This window comes from Camarhynchus parvulus, chromosome 2, assembly GCF_901933205.1.
Source record: "Camarhynchus parvulus chromosome 2, STF_HiC, whole genome shotgun sequence".
NCBI classification, from domain to species: domain Eukaryota; kingdom Metazoa; phylum Chordata; class Aves; order Passeriformes; family Thraupidae; genus Camarhynchus; species Camarhynchus parvulus.
Genome location: NC_044572.1, coordinates 17,655,647 through 17,677,349, shown reverse-complemented (window position 1 = coordinate 17,677,349; position 21,703 = coordinate 17,655,647). Strand labels below are relative to the sequence as shown.

At 42.6% G+C, this 21,703-nt stretch overlaps 1 protein-coding gene across 1 annotated transcript in view; it reads left to right on the top strand.

The window, feature by feature from the left end:
- KIAA1217 (KIAA1217 ortholog) overlaps window positions 1-21,703 on the top strand; it is a 176,256-nt gene that overhangs the window by 149,121 nt on the left and 5,432 nt on the right. Inside the window, 8 exon segments of the mRNA XM_030943482.1 lie at window positions 1,887-2,062; window positions 8,417-8,547; window positions 8,775-8,922; window positions 10,536-11,025; window positions 11,825-12,005; window positions 16,434-16,588; window positions 17,199-17,345; window positions 20,551-20,670. Coding sequence (XP_030799342.1) covers window positions 1,887-2,062; window positions 8,417-8,547; window positions 8,775-8,922; window positions 10,536-11,025; window positions 11,825-12,005; window positions 16,434-16,588; window positions 17,199-17,345; window positions 20,551-20,670 — 1,548 coding nt within the window.

The window sequence follows — 21,703 nt, the reverse complement described above, 5'->3', positions numbered from 1 at the left end:
AGCTCCTCTGCATATCCCCCCTAATAGGAAAAACCATGTGCCTGCCATTTCGCAACCTCACACACTCACACATACTCAGTTTTGCTATTAGTGGAAGTCCCTGTTACCAGCTGAGGAGCATCAAGGACTTAAATTCTGGACACCTGAGACTTAAGTCTAACTTCGTTACTGACCTTCTCTCTGACCTCGGATCAGTTGTTTCACAGATCCTAACTCACTTCCATGTATCAAATTTCCCCACTTTTTAAAAGAGCTGGGAATAAATTGTGTGACTGAAGTGTTGTTAGATGCTCATTCACTCATTTATTCATTCATTTAGGTTTTCCTACTTGAAAATATGACACAATAAAAGAGGTATGTATCTCAGGTAGTTGTGCTGGCCTTGCAGTAAGAGATTGTAATTTATCAAATCCAAACATGAATCCCATCATGGGGAAAATACACATACAAAATATATATTGTCTTCAAAATAATCTAGCTATTATTTATATAGTTCTGTGCTGTTGAAATGTTTTTCAGCTTCATTTTTTCAGTAATTGCTGACGCATCTCTTCAGCTGAATTTTGAGCTAACTCCTCCTGCTTGTAACAGCTCAGATTTCAGGCACACACACCCCTGCAGTGAGGTGTTACCCTCCCTCTCATAACAGTTGTGTAGCTGCAGAAGAGAGTAAGAGAGTCAGGCACAGGGACTGAAGAGTCATGAGTGAGGAACTGAGTTTGTTTCTCTCATGCCCATATTGGTTGGAAAGAATTGTCCCCAAAGGCACTTTTATTTTTATTCTCATGAATTTTCTTAAATAGATTTTAAAGAAGGCTTACTACATTATACTGTGTTATAGATATCCTATTTTTGTGATTCTTCCTGTTAGGTCATGGGTTTATTTTGTGTGTTAAATGTGATTTGGCTGTTAAGCCTGGATGTTTAGAAGACAGCTGACAGTTCAAGTGTTAGTTTTAAAATGGAAACTTTGTCCCAAATTAACACAGGTGTTTTTTTAAAATCTTACAATATGAAATGGCTCCTGGGCTAACAGAGTTGTGTTCATGTTGCCTGTATCCTGAAGCTGTGACTAGGTGGAGACCTGCTTATCACTTTGGATCTTGTGATTTGCGTAACAGGCTTAAACAGGTTTGGTTTGTGAGCGTGGCTCATAGCTGCTCCAGGGCTACCCACAGAAGAGTACAGCCTAGTTTGCCTTCTTACCTCTGTTTTGCTCTGTGAGCTTACTACCAGCAAGACAATTAATGCTTGAGTTACTTAACATTAGGCTAAGACAAGAAAGAAGGTGTGACTTGAGGTTCTCAGAAAATCACCATATTATAAAGGGAGGCTTTTCTGGTGGGTAAAGGAGGTTTTATGTATTGCAGATGAGCTGTATGCCTGTACCAAATTACACCACATGTTACAGTCCTTCCTCTGCCACTTGAGAGACTGAAAACCTCCATTCTGAAAACAGCAGTGCATTCCAGCCATGACGTTAATGCGTGGGATTATCCACTAGGCACGTATGGGCTGTGGGATGCATGAGCTTGTGAGATAGATGGAAAGTGGAAGTCAAGCATCCAGCATTCTTGTGAGGTGCAATTAATTCTTGATTCATGTTGAACCAAGCAGAATAAAGGGGCCACAATCCTTGCAGAAGTAAAGCATTGAAGGTGATATACTGATCCCAACATCTTTTGTTTATCAGTTTGAAACTGGAAGTTATATATATACATGGAGTAATGTTTATAGGTACAGCTAAAGAGGGAAAGGAGAAGGTAAAAACACTCACTCCCTGTAGGATGGCGTTTATCCCAACCTTCTGAGCTCTGCAATGTATTCTGTTGCCAGGAATGTCAGTCAAGCAGGAAAAATTGAAGTTGATTTCTTTTGTGCAACAGCTGCAGAACCAGGAGATGCTGAGGGCAATGGTGAAGAAAGCAGAGCTAGAAATCAATGGCAAAGTGATCGAAACAGTGAAGAGGCTTGAAGATCCTGTGCAGCGACAGCGCAACCTGGTGGAACAAGAGAGGCAGAAATACCTCAGCGAGGAGGAAAAGATTGTAAAGAAGCTATGGTGGGTTGAGAAACCTCTTCAAATTTATTGCTTTTGCCTGTCTTTTTCTTCCATAAAGTAGAAACTTTTACCACTGTTTTCAGGTGAACTGCCTTTGTATATGGTGCTTTAGCTATGTTTCCTTGCTGTGTATCACATTGGCTGTAAAACTGTGTCTGTGTTGTTCAGCTCACTGGTCCTGACTGGGAGTCCTTCTCTGCACAGCCCACTGGGTAAATCCCAGCAGTACCAAGAGTTTCAGCCTCTTCAGAAGTCCCCTGTAAAGGAAGGGATGGCTGTAAGGACTGTGCCCACCCCTGTGTTCTGAAAGCCTCCCTCTACCCTAGTTCTCCCCTTCACCCTTATGTATATGCTTTAGGGAAAGAGGGAGGAATTTCTTCAAGAGCAAAGGGATTCAAAGGTAATGAGTTTAGCTTAACGTACAAAAATCAGATTTCAATAGTAAGTGCTTTGGCTACTGCATGGGAGAGGTAGGGGAAGCTCAAATAGAGCGGTGAAGTTTTTAATTACAGTCCTCAATGCCAGTCCTTGTCTAAAAGGTACTCACTGAGGTTTCCATGTGCTTAACTGTGTACCTTGTTTTGTTGTTATGTAAAGACCCTTTGGAAGATTCTGTTTTTTTTCCCCAGAACTTTGGCCTACCAAGACTGGTGGGATCAAGTTGTTTGGTTTAGTTCAGAGTCAGCAGGAGGCAAGATAAAGCTGAAATGAATAAAGAGTTTAATTCTAACACTCACATTTGTAAGATGTTGTATAACTAATTATTTCTCATTGCCACATTTATTTCACACCTGAAGAATTGTTCCATAATAAGGAAAAAATTTCTAGTCAGCTTGTCAGGAAATTATGACTGAAGAGCCATAGAACCAGAGTTCCTGACAGCTGAAGAGAGTAAATCCTTCCTGTTGATCAGTAAGTTGTTAGATTAATACTTTTTGTAATAAAAAGGTGCATTTGTAAAGAGAAGGTTGGGTGTTACTAAGGGAGAGTCCCGTGAAGAAGGGTTGAATGTGCAGTAATGGTCCATGCTGGTGTAATTAATCCTCTCAGCTGGTTTGTAGTCTTAAATAATGACCTTCCTGTTCCTCACTTCACTCCTGTGTACCTTGTTGCCAAGTTCCTAGATTGTCTGTTCTCTATGGAAAGAGCAATTTGTGTGATGGCTGTTTATGGCATTGCCTCATAAAATGGATAGAGAGTGAGGTCAAGTGCCCATGGCATTCACTGTTACAGCTGTTCATTAAGGATAGGACTTGGATTGCAATATGGTTCTGTTTTACCAGGTTTTGGAGTTTTTCCTGTTCCCATAGTTTCTACTACTTCTGTGCTACTTCATTTGTTAAAGTTACAGGAAAATTTCTTAAATCATTCAAATGTCACTTCACCTCTTTTAGAGATATGCTAGAAACAAACATTTATTTTTAATCAATTGTGTCCAATGAGATTCCTTTTTCATGTATTTGCTCATATGCAGGGCCAGAGCCCAAAAACAAAGCACATCTGACAACAATAATTTCAGCAGCTGGTGGCTGTTCATAGTAAGAGCGTACAGCACAAAATTACACATCAAATGTCACTGACATTACTGAGAAAAAGGTTAATATTCTTTATAGGCATTTACAACTAAACTGATCCACTGCAGATATACAAACAAATGCAAAGCAGCAGGGCACAAAATTTGCCATTTTTTAGTATTTCAGCTGTCACCCTCTTGATCTTTCCTAAATCATAAGGCTAAATCAGTGCACTGTCTTCATGTGAGATACGGGAGCCTAAGGATTACTGCAATACTCACAAAAGTGTATTTACTACTCTTAGGTGGTAAATCTTAGCTTAAAAAGTCCTTCCTTCTGCAACTGGAGATTGTTGCTTGAGCAGGGAGGTTGGACCAGGTGACCCACTGTGGTGCCTTCCAACCTTACCCATTCTGTGAAATAAGGAAATAAACATATTGGCAGTTTCATGGTGTAAACAACAGAAATGTTGGGGTGCATTTCAAAGCAAGCATTCTGTTGAGCAGAAAGCTTGCTCAACAGATTCATAATGGTGTCTGCAGAAGTGTGCCCATGTGTGTCACAACTGTAGCAGGATTACAGTTCAGAGGGTATCTAATGAAACCTGTTAAACACAGTGTTTATGTACACTTGTGACGGTAAAATACACTGAATTAAATATGTAGGTTTTTTTTCAATCCAGTCTTTTGACTCAGCATTAGAGATGTTATATATAGCACTTGTAGATACTAAAGATTTACCAGACCAAGGACAAATGATGATGTTATGATACATTGAGTAACGAAGTATTTATGTCATAACAAGCATGTTAGACCACTCAATATTGTAGATTTTAAGCACTTTTAATAGGAGGGAGTTATAAGCACAGTATTTAAATTATAGCCACATCCAATCTGTTCAATTGGATACAATCCATAGTAGCTTACAATTTATACTTTGTTAGGAAAAGTACCAGATTTTTTAATAATAATAATACTAATAATAATAATAATAATACCTATGCTCCATGAAAGCAAAACTTCACTTGGCAATCTGGGAGAGCTACTAGTAGCAGATACTTGGGAAAGTGTATCAGAAGAATCTCTTTTGTTTATTTTTGAATTGTTCATCTGTCTTAAATAATGCACAGGAGAATATTCACCCTTGCCATGCTAGTCATTATGTTATAGACACTCCCTTTCCACTCCCTTTTCCCTCACTCATGCCTTTTCCCCCACTCATGCCTTTTCCAGCCTGAGAAGTCTCAGTCTGCTTAGCTAACCTTCTTCTAGGAGCCTTTCTCTACATTTCATCATCCTCTTGCCTTTCTCTTTGCCTTTTCTAGCTCTGGTGCACAGCTGTGGGGTGGGGATGGGAGACAGGAGAGCCCTGCGGCAGCTTTGTCAGATGCAGGCACACTGTGACCTTGTGCATGGTGTGATCTCCCTGTCCTCATGTGCCACGGGAGCTTTGCATCAAATATCCAACATCTCACAGATGATCATCAGTTCTAAGATCATCACTGTATATAAAACCTTTGGGTTTTGGGAGGTTATTGGTTTTAGGTGGGGTTGATTTTGGTTTAATTTCTCTTCTTCTCGTGAGCACACTTTACAGGTATTAGGGGTTAATTTAATCTTTGGTGTTTTCTGGTCCGTTAGTACCACATGGTCCATCTGCAGTCCTGTACCGCCACCTTTCATTTCCATTTCCCTGAATAATTATAGTAGCCTTTTGAGCTTTTTTTGTTGTTGTTGTTATATTATTCATCCTTTTTTTTCTTAATTATTTATAGTATGTTGAAGAGCACCAACCCTAGCAGTGGTCCCTGTGGAACCCACCAGCAAAGTACATGCATTGAGTTAGCTGTTCATTGATCCCTTATCTTTACTTCAGTGCTTTATCCATGAAAGAATTTCCTCTTGTCCATGGCAACTTTGCATTCTTGAAAGCTTTTCCTCAAACACCTTGCTGAAAGCCTTTTGTGGTATACTTTGTCCCCAGACTTCTGTTGTTTGTGGATTTGTGAGACTTACCTTCATTTTACGCAAACCATGTTAATTCCTACCTAACACAGCAAATTTATCCATTGTTCATTTATTCTTTATTGTTTATTCTGTATTTTGATACCTATCCATCACACCTGTCTAAGTGTCAGTCTCACCAGAATACAGTTCCCAGGATATCCCCATACCATTAAAAAAAAATTATTTTTACCAATTATGACTTTCCACTAATCTGGTTTCAAAGCAATTTTAATCAAGAAGTTAGATGCTTATCATTAATAGTTCAGCTGTTTCAACCTCAGATTGCTATAGAACTCCTGGCCAAATGCCATCTGGTCTGGGTGATTTGTTACCATTAATTTTGTCAGTTGTTTTGTAGCCTGTTCTACTGATACTACAGTCTGAGGCAGATGCTCTGAGGCTTTTTTTGCCTGAAGATCACAGCACAGGGGTTGCCTCAGCTTCTCCAAGTAGAATATAGATGCAGAAAATTTGTTTATCTTATATCAGCCTTCTGAAACTGCATTAATGTGCATGTCTTGCTAATTTGCTCAGGCCAATCTGTAAAGCCAAGTGTTTCCCCCAGTGAGAGAAGAGGAATTCTAGAGACCACCAAATCTGTTTCAGTCTTTGGGTCCTGAGGGATAAAGTTTATTTTCCCTTGCAGTTAGCAGCACGAAGCAGTGTAATGATCACTTGTCTTGTTTGACAGTATATGGAATTGAAGGGGTTTGTGATGACCCTTCCATTTCTGCTCAAAGAACAAAGGGGAAAGTGGGCCACTGTCAGTGACCTCAAAGTCCTTCTAACATTGTAATATTGTCCTGTGTTTTCCTTTCTCTTCTTTCCACACATGAACAAATTTAGGCATCTTTATTTATTTGTTTTATTGCCTGGTAGATGCAGATATTTGAGAAGCTGCTTTTCCAGGGCTGATCTGCAAAAGGGAGGAGGGATACCCCATGATTCCCAAAGCAGCACTGCCCAGCCTCAGTGCCAATACCAGGGCACAAGGGCTAGGGAGGAGGCATGACTGCTGAGCACTGTCCTGCAGAGCAGGAGCCCTTGCCTTAGTGACAGTGACAGCAGGCCACATTCTTCCTGCAGTTCCTGCTGCAGTGTGTCTGTGCCCTTTCTTGCAAAGGCAGAGACAGCAGATACCTGCGTTTTAGCAGCCTCTTCCACCGGAAAAACACCCTTAGAAGTGTTCCCTTGCTGCCATCGTGTGGTCCAGTGGATTGTTTCCTACAAGCCTGCGTGTGCTGGGGGGAATTAGGACTCCTGCAGCTTTCTGAAGGCAGAGGCACTGGGAGAAGTGGTCTGAAAGTGGCAACAGGATCCTTTACCTGCACTTGTTTGTGATCTGTTCAGACACAGCTTATGATTCTCAGTTCAAAGTAATTTTTTAGTTTCTGAAGTTCTTTGTTTTGGATTGAAATTAACTCTTTGCTGTGCATGCCTAATGTTCAGATGCTGATCCTGCTTCTGTTCCTCTGTATATGAGAAATGCTGTTTGTTGTGTTGCCATGGACTGTTCTGTGGGACTGTGCTTCTGATTTAAACTGACCTACATGTACAGTAGTGCTGTAAGGAATTTTCTTTATTTTTATCCCATTACTGGCCACCTACTTTTCTTCCCCACCAAGATGGGTCTGGGAAATGACTGGCTTTGCATGGCAGTGGAAGGGAAATATGTGGAAAGACTTGTAGATGGTGCAGAGGGCAGGCTTCTCATACCCCTTTCCTGCCAATCCTCTTGTACCTTGATTCTCTTACAGCAATTGCAAAACTGATCCCTAATGGATGCAAGAAATGATGCTCAAGGTTAGGTTCAAATGAGTGGCTGATTTGTCAGTTCAGAGTTTCCATTGCAATTTTTTCTGTCTGCAATTAAACTGCTTCCTAGAATATTCCTGTGAGTAAATTTGGTATCTTAATAGAAGTGAATTTCTCCTAGATACTCAAGAGATGATCTTTTTAAGGTGTTTACATGGGTATTTGTGTCGTTGCCCATAAATCATCTCGGGGTTGGGGTTTTTTGACAAAATTTTATGTATCTGTGGAAAACTCCACGTAAAGCAATGTTGTCTCAAGTTCAGATGGTAATAAATGGCTCCTTCCAAAGCAAAACCAGAGTTTATGTGTCTCAAGTATTGCAAAATTTTATGTGAAGTATAAAAAGACTGGAAGAAATGTTGGGAAAGGTGAGAAGGAAGCACCAGATGGAGCACAGGATGGCACTGGTTGGAAAAAACATCTGAAGTGATTCACTCTTAAATCCAAGTGCTGAGCAAGAGCTGCACACAATGCACACTTGCTGTTTCAGTCTGGCTGTTCATAGAAACAGGATCCTGTGTCCTGTCTGGCAGTACCTGGCAGATAAACAAGGTTGTATCAAGAGGCTTTTGGTGCCAGGTTTTGGGTTGTTTCTTAACTATTGGGCATTCCTCTGTATGTCATCAACAATGAGAAAACACAAACAGTACTGGATGTAGTGGCACAGTGTCTATCCCCTTCGAGCACTTGTGTCCCAGAGGGCTGCTGGCTGTTGGTGTGTTTCACCAGCCCACCTGCCCTTTGTAGCACAGCTGCCCTGAGGTCAAGATCTCTGCACATCTGCAGCCTGTCACAGAAATCAATGACTTGGGATAGCTGCAAGCCTCTTCTTGTGCTGTGAGCGTCCAGCATTCTCACCTCCCCTCATGGTATCCTGTCATTTGTTTAGCCTCTGGTGTCAGATCTAAAGGTGCCACAGTTGAAGTTTGTGGTTTAGTTTACTCCATTTGTTTACATATATTTGCTTGCAATATCAAAGTCCTGCTTAAATTGTCTGTCCATGTTATTTCTTTTGCCAGTGAGCTGGAGACATTTGTTGAAGACCTGAAGAAGGACTCTGCTGCTTCCAGCAAGACAGTTACACTGAAAGACGTTGAAGATGGAGCCTTTCTTTTGCGTCAAGTGGGAGAAGCTGTTGCTACCCTGAAAGGTGTGTACTTTTCCTTTTTACTCGTGTTTCTGTTCCTTTAACCACAGAGAACAGTTTTGCCTTTGATCTGGAGGCTTTCAAAAAGATTTAAAGCTGGGATTAGGGGGCTTGCTGCATGGCCCCTGGAGAGAGATAGACATTCAAGTAATTGACACTCACCCAATCATCTTTTACTGCCCAGGGCTCTCATAATTTCCTCCTCAGCCTCACAATTGTTTTCCTTGCAGGAGAGTTCCCCACATTGCAGAACAAAATGCGAGCGATCCTGCGGATTGAGGTGGAAGCTGTGAGGTTCCTGAAGGAGGAGCCCCACAAGCTGGACAGCCTGCTGAAACGAGTGCGCAGCATGACCGATGTCCTCACCATGCTCAGGAGGTGAGGCCTTTTCTTCAGGTTTAAAGAATTTCCTCAAGCAGGGCTGGAACAGCTTTTGGGTTTGTGTTCTCCCCCTCGCCCGTGGCAAGTGTGAGAAATTCAGCTTGCTTGCAGTATTTATAGATTAATCCTAGAGCCCTCTCAAGGGAAATCAAATTAGCTTTTCCTGTGCTCTGTGCAGTGAGTCCAACAGCCTCAGTCACTGAGATCTCACAATTGAGACTAAATGCCTCTCAAGTCAGCACTTCCAGATCTGGGAAGTGCTTGGATGAGAGAACTTCCAGTGGCAACAGTCTCATACCTGAGCTAATGAACTTCAGGTGTTTACAGCAATTTAAGCTAACAGAAACATTCTCTGACACCAAAAGGTTCATTCCCTAAAATGTAACAGTAAGAAATAAAATAGGAAAATAGTGTAAGTGGATAAAGGTATCGCAAACCTTCTGAAAGAATACACTTCAAATTCTTTTTCTCTTCTTTGCAAGGAAGATGCATTAGAGAAAGCTGGAATACTAGATAAAAATTAATGTCCACTAAGTGCCACTGTTTAGCCATGTTTGTCAGAATATCTGAACAGCAAATGATTGCTGATTTATTTAACTCAGTGGGCATTGGGTTTAATTCCTGCTCAAAACTGTCAGTGGTAGTGGTCTCAATTTGAGTTCCATTACAGGAAAATGTAAGTTATGAGCCTGTTGTCAGTACCATTATTCTAAGGAATGTAGTGTTGCCAGTGTTTCTATATATCCTGGAGCATATGTAAAATGGATTTGGCAGTACTGGCAGATGGATGAAATGGTTTATGTAACAAGTTTTCTAAGAGCCATCACTTATTTTTCAATGCAGACAGACGCCTATATCCTTTCATGTTAGTTTCTTTTCTTAAAAATTATTACATTTATTTCCTGTCTTGCAAAGAAAAATAGAACAATAAGCTATGCATACCAAAGTTTTACCAAAATTTTTGCAGCAGAACTGCATATTAAGCCTCATAAAGTCTGTTTCAATAATGGGAAAACTCATGGCATTTGATGGCTTGCAACACTCAGAAGCTCAGACATTTCACAGCTAGCTGCCAGAAATAGTTGCTTCTTTATGTCCTCAGCTCATCCTACCCCACACTCTTGACAGGAAAGACCTTTATGAAGTATCATGTGATGCAGAACCTTCATTTGAGGCTCTGTTTTGACAAAGTGCCAGACTGCTGCCTCTCATTGTATGTAGCTTCACTTTTCTGTGCTTCTAGTCCAGGAAATTCTTGTTTAGCTAGATACATTGTATACATTTTAATCAACTGATTTCCATTCTCACTCTAAAATCAACCCCCTGTAACTCCTGGGTTGGTGAGAAACTGCCAGTACATCACTGAAGGTTTGTAAACACCTTAGAAGGCAAAACCATCTGAGTTAGAGTCGCCTCTTCAAAATTCTGAGCTCCTGGCTCTGAGAGAAAGCTATAAAATCATACAGCTGAGGGCATCAGGGAAATAAAAAGCCACTATTTTGATTGTTTGGATTTTGGTGCTTTTTCTTTGCAAGAGTTTATTGTTGCATATTGCTCCTGACTGGTCTGTGTGCTGACCATGTGCTGTTGTGTTCCATCTGGCTTGGCAGACACGTTACAGAAGGACTGCTGAGGGGTGTGGATCCATCCCAAGCCGTGCAATACTCTGCCATGGAAAAGCCCACTGCAGCTGACACTCTGAAAAACCAAGAGGAGCACAAGCCCCCCCAGGGACACGCACAGCCAAACCTCCCAGCAGTCCCATCCGAGTCCCAGGTGTCATCAGTCAAGTCAGAAGTCATCCCCTTCTCATCGATGACCGTCCACCACGTGCAGAGCTCGCCCGTTGTCATCCACCAGTCCCAGCACTCGGCAGCCCTGGTGCCCCACGCCCAGGGCTCTCCCTCTGCAGGCTCTCACAGTGAAGCTGTGCCCACAGCTGGGGGCCACCCCTCAGCCAGCCCAGCCCCGCCAGAGCCCACGGCAGGAGCCCAGCCCACACCCGCAGCACAGGTCTCTGTCAATGGCAGCACCATGCAAAGCCTTTTCATTGAGGAAATTCACAGTGCAAGTAGCAGAAATCGAGCTGTATCGATTGAGGTACGGTGTATTCCACTCAACCAGCTGTCCTCTCTTTGGGTCTGAGCTCCCAGTCTCACTCTTGAGGCTGCAGGTGGGACTTTTCAAATGCATTCTGGGGATTTATATACTTAACCCCTAATTACACTGTACTTCTGAAGATACCCTCTGATTTTGTCCCGCTCATTGCAGAAAAGTTGGACTAGATGTCCTGTAAAGGTCCCTTGCAACCCAAATTATTCTATGATTTTAAATGCAACAGAAAAATTACATGTAACCAAAATTAGGTAACTGTGTTTTTAAGATTATCTTTATTGAAAAAATCATAATTCTATTTTAGCAATTTTAGAATACTTTATTTTTATCCAATAGCATATAATTCTCTGGCAACACTTGCATTCGTGGATTTCGTTCACTCTTTAAATCTCCGTATCCCTTATTATGGAGAAGTGAAAGTGAGAGTGTGAAGCTCCAGTGGTTTCCAGTGGGAAAACCCAGAGGTGAACTGCTGTGACTTATTACAGACAGGCACTTTAATCACCAGTGTGATGTAGTGAGGGAGAGACCCAGATTTAAATTTGGCCTTTGTTCCTTCAGTGAGCAGTGGCCACTGTCAGTCTGGCATGTGTTTGTGTCAAATCTAGCCCAACAAGTCAGAACAGTGTGCAATTACTGTTCATGCATCTCCTTTAGTTGTTGACTAGAATTGAAAGACTCTATCCATACTGACCTGTAGTGTTTACACATGGAATTTATTTTTAAGTAAGTGGTCACAATGGAAACCAGAAAAATAAATAGATGCTTTACTGGTTTTGCCTAGAAAGCTGAAAAGAAGTGGGAAGAGAAAAGACAAAACCTTGATCACTATAATGGAAAGGAATTTGAAAAGCTCTTGGAAGAGGCCCAGGCCAATATAATGAAGTCCATTCCTAACCTGGAGATGCCTCCCCAGCCAGCAGCCCTGCCTAAAGGAGATGCAGCAGAAAAGCTAGAAGTCTCAGGTAAGGTTTGCTAGAGTAAATGGGGCTAAAGAATTGCATATCTGGAAAGGAGAGGTTATTTTTCCTGCTTTTAGAATGTTTTCAGTTTATGGATTGCTGTGATCTTGAGGAAGGAAAAACAATCTCTGAATACACAAAAATGTGCTTTAAAAAGCAAGAATAACTTGCTGTGTGTGGATAGAACACTGGTAAAAGCTGGCACTTGCAAGGAGGAGAATCCAGGTTAGGCATTAAGAAGAAACCTCATAAAGATAAGGCAAGTGAAGCGCTGAAGCTGCATGAGGCAGTGAGGAGGATGGAAAGTCCCCATTACTGGACAGAATGGTTTAGACTAATACTGAACTAGAATTATGTAGGTAGAGCTACTTAGAGGTAGCAAGATGGTGAGATGTCCTTCTAGTCCTCTTTCTTTCACAATTTAACATACAAATCCATGTCTGAATTTTTTCAAAATCCAAGGAGCAAAAAAGATGCCTCAGCCAAACCTTGGATTTATGCCATTAGCCAAACACACATCAGCTGTAAAATCCTTGCCCAGCTACATCCAGCTCGGTCTCTGACAGGCAATTGCAGATGCTGTGTGTGGGGAGCACAGAACCCAGCTGCCTTCTGCAGTCTGCTAGGGTATTCCAGCACCCCCATGGGATTTCAAAGGGAATATCCAAATCTCTTCCTTTTCATATCCATTTTGTAGCTTTTATCCAGCAATTCCTCTATACTTGTACAATTTGCAACCTCTTGCTGTGGCAGCAAGCTCCCAATCTTGTGAAGGAGTTTTCCTGCATATCTTTTAAACTGTATCATACCACCTTCACTGAGTTCCCCATAGCTCTAATATTCTCCAGTTTGGCAAACAACAGCTCTTCATTTCATTCATAAAATCATGAAGGCAGTGGACAAACCTTTATCATGTCCTGGAGCTCTCCTGGAGTGGGAGTGGGCATCTCTCCTGCCCCACAGACTTCAGACTGTGAACTTCCAGCCTTTCTGTCCCTCCATCCAGGCCAGCTGCTCCCTCCTCTAGAGGCTAGATTAGTTACCCTTGTTTAACCCCACGTTATCCTTCTGGAGCTGTGGAGGTCAGAGCTGCATGCTGCACTCAAGATGTTGGCATGCCAACGTGGTAAAAAGCTGAAGAACAATGCCCTAGGGGTTGTGTAGACAAATTAATGTAGAATTTGGAAGCAGTGTTTTCAGATACAGCATTTTGTTCTGGGTGTACCTTTGACACTGCCAAGTTTTGTCTTCTTGGATGTTTTGCAACATACATGTTTAAAATAAATTCTGTTGAACCTCATAAAATAATTTTAGAATTCTGGCACCCTTCAGTGAGATTACTGGCTATCAACACAATTAGCTTGTATAATGTGTGGCATAAATAGAAGAAGTCAGTGAAAATAAGTACCATATGGGTGCAGTGAGCTGTGACATCTTAAAAAGTGCAGAGCACAGTAACTGAGTTTTTAAGTTGCATAGTTAACTAATCCACTTCTAGAGTAACAATTTTGCACAGTGTGCAGCCAGCAGATTTAAGAACAAGTTTTATGAGATTGAGACATTTGCCTTCTGTTGTGCATAATGAGTCCTGCAATAGTTACATAAATACAGGAACAGCAAAACTTTCCCTTAATATCTGATTAACTATCTCACATACCACTCAGCTCTTCTATGACAGGATGAAAAGTTCAGTTCCAGTCTGCTGTACACTTGAAAACTGAGCAGTATAAGAAAAGACAGACCACCTATCTACCAATACAATACATAAAAAATGTTGGCCATAAATGAGCAGAGCCCTCTGTTGGCTCAGCTGCAGAACCCAGAAAGATCATGTTGCCAGATTGTGTTGTCTCATCCATTCTCCACACAGAACCTCTCCCAGTGAAGAAACTCTTTTTTTAGTCTCTGCAAAGCACAAAGCAAAGTAAAATTACACACTTTACACAGTTTTCCACATGACTCTGTAAACATTTCTTTAATGTCTTGACTAAGACATTGTATCAAGACTGTTCCATGAAAAATGGGGGTGTTTTTTCCTATCATGTACATTAGAAATTGGTCTCCTTCATCTCTTTTTGTACCTTCATATGTGAGAATGCCCTGATTTTTGCAAGTGGTGAGTGATCAGTAACTTCCATTAAGGAGAGTTTATCTGACTGCAGAGTCTGCCTCAAGGCAGGCATTATTACTCTGAAACCTTTTGGATTTATTTTGGTACAAGTAGAAGTCTGTATGGTGAGAGCAATTAGTTCCCATCTCTCTGTGCCTGTTGAAAAATTCTGCAGTTTAGTGAAACAGCTGGTGACAACTCCCATTTTGTTCACAGAAGTGCTGAGCCCTTTGGCACCAAAGAAGGTTCCATAATGTGTAGGTTTTGTTTATGGACAGTCTCAGGCTTAGTGGGTTAGATTTGTTCATTTATTCCTCCCTCTTTAAATTTGCCAGAGGGGAAAAAAAAAAAGAATAAGATCTTCCCTGCAATTTTTTTCCTCTAAAGTTTTTTTTCCCTTCCCATTTATATTGGGGAAATATAATTGCTTAGTAAATAGAATAGAAATCCATCTTTGAAGTTTCACGTGCAGCCTAGTGTCACTGCACTGACATGAGCAAACCCCATCACAGCCTCTCCTTAATGACTCCAGCTAAGGGATGTGAGAGGGATTAGCCTTCAATAACCAGTGCACCTGCCACACTCAGTGACAACATTTCTTGCCTGTGTTTTTATCTCCCATTTTGAGGATGGAGATGGATGAGTGTCTCAGAGATGTGAATGAGATGGTAAGAATCATGTTTTCTTTGTGCCTTCTGTGTCTCTCATCCAACCTGGCTCTCATTAAGTGTGAGGAAAAACTTGGAATTCTTGCAATCAGAGTCACTACCAGTTTGAGGGCAATGGGTTGTGCCCGTTAAAAGGAGTAGGGATTTGCAAAAGCCCTACATCATAGTCTGCTAAACACCGTCTTAGAGAATTACTCTCATTTTACAGCAGAAGTACATCTGATGTAATTAAAAACTGAGTGGTGTGTGTTGACCAAAGAAGTGGTCTAATGTAAAGTGCATCTAGAAATTCACTCCTCTTGCAATCTGGCAAGTGAGTGCCAGATAACCAGGGAGGGAGATAATACAACTGAGCATTTCTTTAAGCTTAAGCAGCTTCAAAGAATATTTGAGCTAAGAAGGAAAAAAAGATGAGACCGGGTCAGACAAGGGCTCCATCCAGTCCCCAGGGCTAGCTGGAGTGTTGGAGGAGCCTGACAGAGGCCCAGGAGTGGGCAGTTATGCAATAATTTCCCCAGAGGGAACACTTAGCCCTAAACAGCTGGGTAATCCCAAAAGCAGGATGTTTTATCTTTCTGGATTATATTTATTCCAGCTGTTTATATAACACTGAGTAGCTGCAGAAAGGTAATTCTTTTGCTCTTGGAAACAAACACTGTAAACAGCGGTGTGAAAACAGTGGCTGTTGCCATATTTATGATGCTTAGCCTGTAAGCAGAAACACACAGGGACAGGTCATGAGCTGGGTCATGCTGCTTCTGGAAATAATGCTGTCCAGGGACAGCTGGTGGGGCAGCATCCTCAGGGGCAATGCCAGTTTGAAACTGGTCTTCTCTAGGAAGACTCTCCTCAGGCTGGCTCTGCTTGGCCTTTGCATTTGGTATTTGAATGTTCTTGGCTTAGAAAAGCATGTATAGGGCTCTCATATGGTAATTCAAAGGCAAAGCTCTACATTCCTGGAATTATGGCAAGTTAAGTGAAAACAAATGCTCCCTAGGAAGAGGAGCAAGTGCAGTTGCCTCTGGTGATCCCCTGCCCTGCTCAGAGATGAGAGGACTCACTGAAAAGCAAGGGTGGCATCTCTAGAATACTGCTTACATTTCCACTCAGCCTTTGTGTGAACTTAGCTAATTGTGTCCAACTACGAGATGGACAGAACTCTTCAGCTCCTTGCACCTTGCCTACAGCACCTCCCAGGCAGAGCAGAACAGTGTGCTGTTTGCTTCAGAATTGCTGAGAGCTATGAGAAGCCTCCAGGCTGGTGTCTCATTGTCTCCATGTCAGTGGCCTTGCTCTCAAAGGAGGCTGAGGGGTCCTGTCTGTAAGAGGCACCCAGAGCCTGTGCCTTACCTGCTCCTGCACACCTGTGCTCTGCTCTGCCACTTGCACAGCGATGGCTACACCCACATACAGTGGCCTAGAGAACAGGAGTTTTGCTGAAAAATTCTGGGGGAAGTGATCCAGTTTCTCTGTGCAAGTACAGCAGTTTGCTTTCATTCCAAGTTACATTGAATACCAAATGTGATTCTGTTCGTATATTCAGCAACAGGACCTTTTTTCAGACTTTTTTTCTTTCCAGTTGAGGCAGGTATGCAAATACTATTTTCCTCTCTTTGACCTGTGCTTACTTTGTGCTGCTCTGTTTACCTGCAGAAGAAGCTCCTGATGGAGAGCAGGATAATGAGAAGCTGAGCAAGTCTCCACCTCCTCCACCTCCGCGGCGCAGTTACCTGCCAGGCTCAGGACTGACCACAACCAGATCAGGAGATGTCATCTACACAGCCAGAAAAGAGGCTGCTGCCCTCAAGGTTTGGTGATTCATACTCTAGGCAGCCAGACTCCTGAGGAGAGGTGGGGAAAGAGACAAGACACAGGCTTGGGCCTATAAACCACAAAATCAGTTGAGGCAGAGCTGTGTCCTGGAGAGCTACTGAAACTGCTCACCAGGATGCACTTCTGTTAGGCCAAATGAGCAAGTAAGATTTGATCAGTTCTGTTTACAGGAGTCTTGCTGCTCTTATCTCCTAGCAATGCAAAGGCAAGTCACAGGCTGCTTTCATTTAAAGTGGTAAGAAGATTAAAAATAAAATAAAAAAAAGCAAAGCATGCCTTAAACAGATGGGGAAGATCAGGTCAGATTTGAGAGTGTTTTTACAGAAATGTTGCAAATTAGTTTCTTTGGGCTTGTTTTCCCCATCTGTTCTAGGGAAGGAAGTGGTGGGAAGTCCAGTGTAGGAAGCTTTTTAATCTGTGAACATACAATCACATCAGCAATATTGGTTGCTTTTGAACTGATGAAGTAGCAGGAAGAGGGACCTTGCAAGAGAGGAGTTGCAGTAGTGCTGAATTTTTGGTGTTAGCTTTGCATCAGGAGGGCTCAGCTGTGTAATCTGTCTGTGCTCTCTCATCCCCTTGTAGGAATGCAGTGAGGATGCTGGGCAAACAGCACAGTCCAAAGCCCCTAAAGAGGACCAGGCACTGTCTCGGAGCACAGGGCATGCTGTAGCACCAGCTGCAAAAGATGAAGAGGAAGAGGAAGGAGATAAAATAATGGCAGAATTACAGGTATGCCTTTTGGGTTGCACATGAGGACACCTGTGCCCAATATCACATCTAGAGCCTCAGTGCAATTTCCAGCTCAGAGCATGAAGGAAAGTAGGTCTGCTAGCCTCACCTGGTACCACTTTGTTGCACTGAGTGGTCACTTTTTGGAAGTACTACCTAATTTTGCCCATGAGGTCTGGAGCTGAGACAGTGGTCACGAATGCAGTAGCTGCCACTGGAGAAGCCTGCACATGCAAATGGGACAAGTAAAACATTGGTGTGCATTTCTGTGGTTGTGCCTGACCTAGTGTTGCTCACTAGTACCAGACTGGCCAGGTGCTGGGAGCCTCTGTCATGTGTGCTGTCTTTGGTGGGAACAGAGAATAACTGGGTCTGCTCCTGGTGGGCTGTGCTATGGTGCAGTTTCCCAGAGTGTTTGAACACTGGGACATTGCCCATTCCCTGGGGTGTCAGTGGTGCCAGTGGCATGGACGGGTGCTCTCCTGCTGGTCCTTCACTTGGCATCACACAGGACAGTTCACTTCAGTGATGAAAATGCTGCAGTAAATGCCAGCTATTCCTGATACCATCAGTGAGCTCCAGCTTCCCAGGGGCACCCTCTGCCATGCCCACATGAGGGAGGGAGATGTGGACCAGCCTAATTGGTTATAACTTCTGGTATTTTAGAGCACTGTCTCAACGTGAGATGATCCCTGCTGTTCACCTGCCAGCAGGAGGGTTGGTGCTGCCCAGGGGCACTCAGAGCACAGGAGATGTGGGCACTGGGCTGTAACTGTTAGGTCTGAGGGGTGCACCCTGCTCCTTCCCTCAGCACCCTCCCACCAGTGCTGGTTTGCAGGAGTGAGAGCAGAAGTTCAGCCGTGTCCCCACCGTGTGCTGGTGACCAGCAAGGCAGCAGGGCTGGGGACTCAGAGGCTGTCACAGCATCTGTGTCTCCAGGAAAGCAACCTCTGCCTTGCAAGTGGGGAGAGTGAAGTGGAGGTTAAGGTATGGAAAGGGGGGCTGAGGGAAGCTGAGGAGGAGAAATAGGCATGGGAATAGCATTCAACAGGGAATGGGTGTTTAAATGCTAGCTTTGGGAGCTAGCAATACTCATTTCAAACCAAAACCAAATACCAGGTATATTTTAGGAGCTTAACAGAATACCATGTTTTAGAAGGAGAAAATTGTCTGATCTGAGAGCTACAGGCTCATTAGTTTGATGTCAGTCATAGGCAGAATGATGGAAAATGAGATATGGAATTCAATCATTGAAGAACTAAAGGACAGACATAAACAGTTATGCCAGTGAGCACAATGTAATGGAACAAAGAGCTATGATCAAGTAACAGGTTTGACTGCTTCAACTGAATTGTATACCCATCAACATTTTGGTAAGGCATTTGATCAAACATTACACAAGATTCTTATAAAAATCTGGCAGCTATCAGAGTATGCAAAAAAACCCTATTGCAGAATAATTGAGACCTGTCTGCTTTTGAAATCACTGACCTGATGCAGGTGTTTATAGACAGGTCTCATAGGGAGCAGCAACAGGCCCAGTATCTCTCTGTATTTTCATCAAAAGGCTGGAAATACATTTAAAATCCTTACTGTGTAAAATCACCTTAGTTCAGATCAGTGAAGTATGATAGCAGAGAGAGACATGATAGCAATAATTTGTCATAATGCTTTGCTGAATAAAAAGTCCACATGAAGAACAACAACATATTGGCCAGGCCACAACTGCATGCCTTGGAAAGAAACAGGAGTTGCAGTAACAAGTTGACAGGAGCTCCCAGGTCAGTGATGTTGCCACAAAATTGTACCTAGGTCAGGAGTAGATGTGACAACATGGCATGTTTTAATGTCTGTGTGCAAGATCGGTGAGATCCACACTGTGCTGCTGCATCCATGACTAAGTATCCATGTTTCTCCCCTTTGAAAAGCCTGTTAAGAATATGAAGGTTCAGAAGAAACTTGAGTGCAATGTGAAGATTTTTAATGTAGCAGGAAAAGACATCATAATAATCAGTAGCTGTAGCATAAACTATTTGGAGACTGTTACAGATCTTTCAGAGCAAAGCTGATTAAAAAATACCAAAGGGAAATAACATTTTGACACTTAAAGTCTGAAGGACTTTGAGGATGCTTTACTCAAACCCACGTCACTGGTCTCACAAATGGGTAGGTTGGGGAAAAGTCCAAATCCTCTAGTGGGAGGAGCAAGACTATTTTTTCATGTCATCTATTAGTTTCATGTCATCTTAGGTCTGATCTATTAACACATACAAATAGCATGTAATGGGAAACCAGAAGGAAGTCTGCATCCTGATCTTTTGCACTGGACTTTTTCTATTATCCTTTTCTGATTTTGCATAAACGTGCAATACATACGAAGAATACAGTATTTAAAGAACAGGCCTGATTCTAATCTGTAATCAGGGCTATTAATGTCATGAGTTGCCAGGAATCAAATAATTTCCCTACTGTATGGTACAACAATAGAATCTTACTGCATGTCACAGTGTGCCTGACTCCTGTGAGCGCTCCCTGCTCTGTGCTGTGCCCTGCCTGCACTGCACAGTGATAGTGCCAGTGCTAGTTTTGCTCCTCCAGATCTGGGAGTCAGCTGGATAGAGAAACTCAAAGGAAATGAAAGGAGGATAGCAAAATAAATGGCTGAAAAGCCTGGGCCATGCCCTGGAGGATGTGTGGTGGGAGGCCAGTGCCCACAAACCCACAGGTTGGGACAGTCAATTTATGGCTCCTTGTCAAAGACTGTGACAAAGGCACATCTCCATGTTTAAAGTTCTAATTACAGTTTGTGTGGGAGAAGTGGAGTTATGTAACTCTTGCATTATCAGCCACCAGGAAATAGGTGCTGTCACAAGCCCCAAGTTTGTCATGGGCTTCCTACTTGGCTTTGGATAGTCTGTAGCACCTCTGTGAATCTCCATTGTCTGCAAATTCAAAAATCAAGCTTGTCCTCCTTACAGGGAGCACTGAGGTCAGCATGGTGTTAGAGTCTTGAGAGGCTGGAAGGGATGCCCTGGTTCTCTGAGTCTGATAGTCTGAAATCTCTGTTACTGTCTCATGAGCTTGTAGAAAACATTGTTGAGTTGTGACTGTTAAAAACAAGTGCTCTCCTTGTAGCTGATCATCTCTAGATATTTCTCTGTAAAAGTTCTTGGTCTCCTGATAACCTGTAGTATTTATTTCCTAGGCTTTCCAGAAGTGCTCTTTTATGGATGTAAATTCAAACAGTCATGCTGAGCAGTCCAGAAATGACACACATGTTAAAGACATAAGGCCTGGGACTTTAATGCATCACAAGGAAAAGAAGGTAACAAGTGGCAATTGTAGACATGCCACCCGGTCTTGGCATAACCTTCTTTCCTTCAAAACTAATCTTACATCCTTTGTCCTGTTCTCTTTAACCCCCACCCACCACTGCCCAGCAGTTTCCTTCCTTTTATCTCTGTATGGATCAGAAATGCTCATACAGAGCTCTGTATTAAACTGTATTATGTGTCTCATCAGCAAGAGTACAATGGTTGCATGAAGCTTTATCATTCTGTGAAATCAAAACAGGATCTGTCAGTTTCTGTCAGAGTTGCTCATACTACTTAGGACATCCTTCCCCAGCTGTTCTGGTGATGGATGGTGAAGCATCTCTCCTAAGCTTGAGGGGAGTTAATGGTTCCTCTCAGTCTCTAGAGCCAGTTTGAGTGCTTTATTTTGTTTCTTTTGTTGGTTCTAGAAATAGTTGTTAGATATTCAGAAATCCCATTCAATTTATTGGATGACAGAGTCAAAGTGGATGGGAGGAATTTGCCCTTATGCTGAAGGGCAATGCCCAAAATTCAGCCATGGGGCTGAGAAGAGGTGCTGTGTGTCTGGGGCTGTAGGCAGGTCAAGGTTAAATTTCCCAGCTGTGCCTGGACTGGAGTTGCCAATTGAGTTGATTTGACTTAGCATGCAGCCAATGTGCAGGACAAGAAAAGGACAAAAGTACTTCTGCCCTTGCAAACCTCTTTTTTATGTATAATAACAATGAGTTGCATCGCTGCTGGGGTAAGGGGGTTGTGCAGGTATGACAACCTGTCAGCCAAATGCCAGTTTGCAATGAAGGTGGGTATGGTGGGGAAGGAAACACAGCTCTTCAGCACAGCATTTCAACCTTCTCGTGCGTTTTGTGTGTGTGCAAATGCTGCCAGGTCCGGGCATTGCTCTTAAGGACTTGTGTTGGAGCTGCCCAAACAGCAGTTCTAGTCCAAAGCTGCAAACAGCTGCCTGGGTGAGGGTACCTGGGTATGAGGGGAAAAGGACAAACTGTTCTGTGTGTATGACAGTGTTACAGAGGAAAAAAAGTGTGA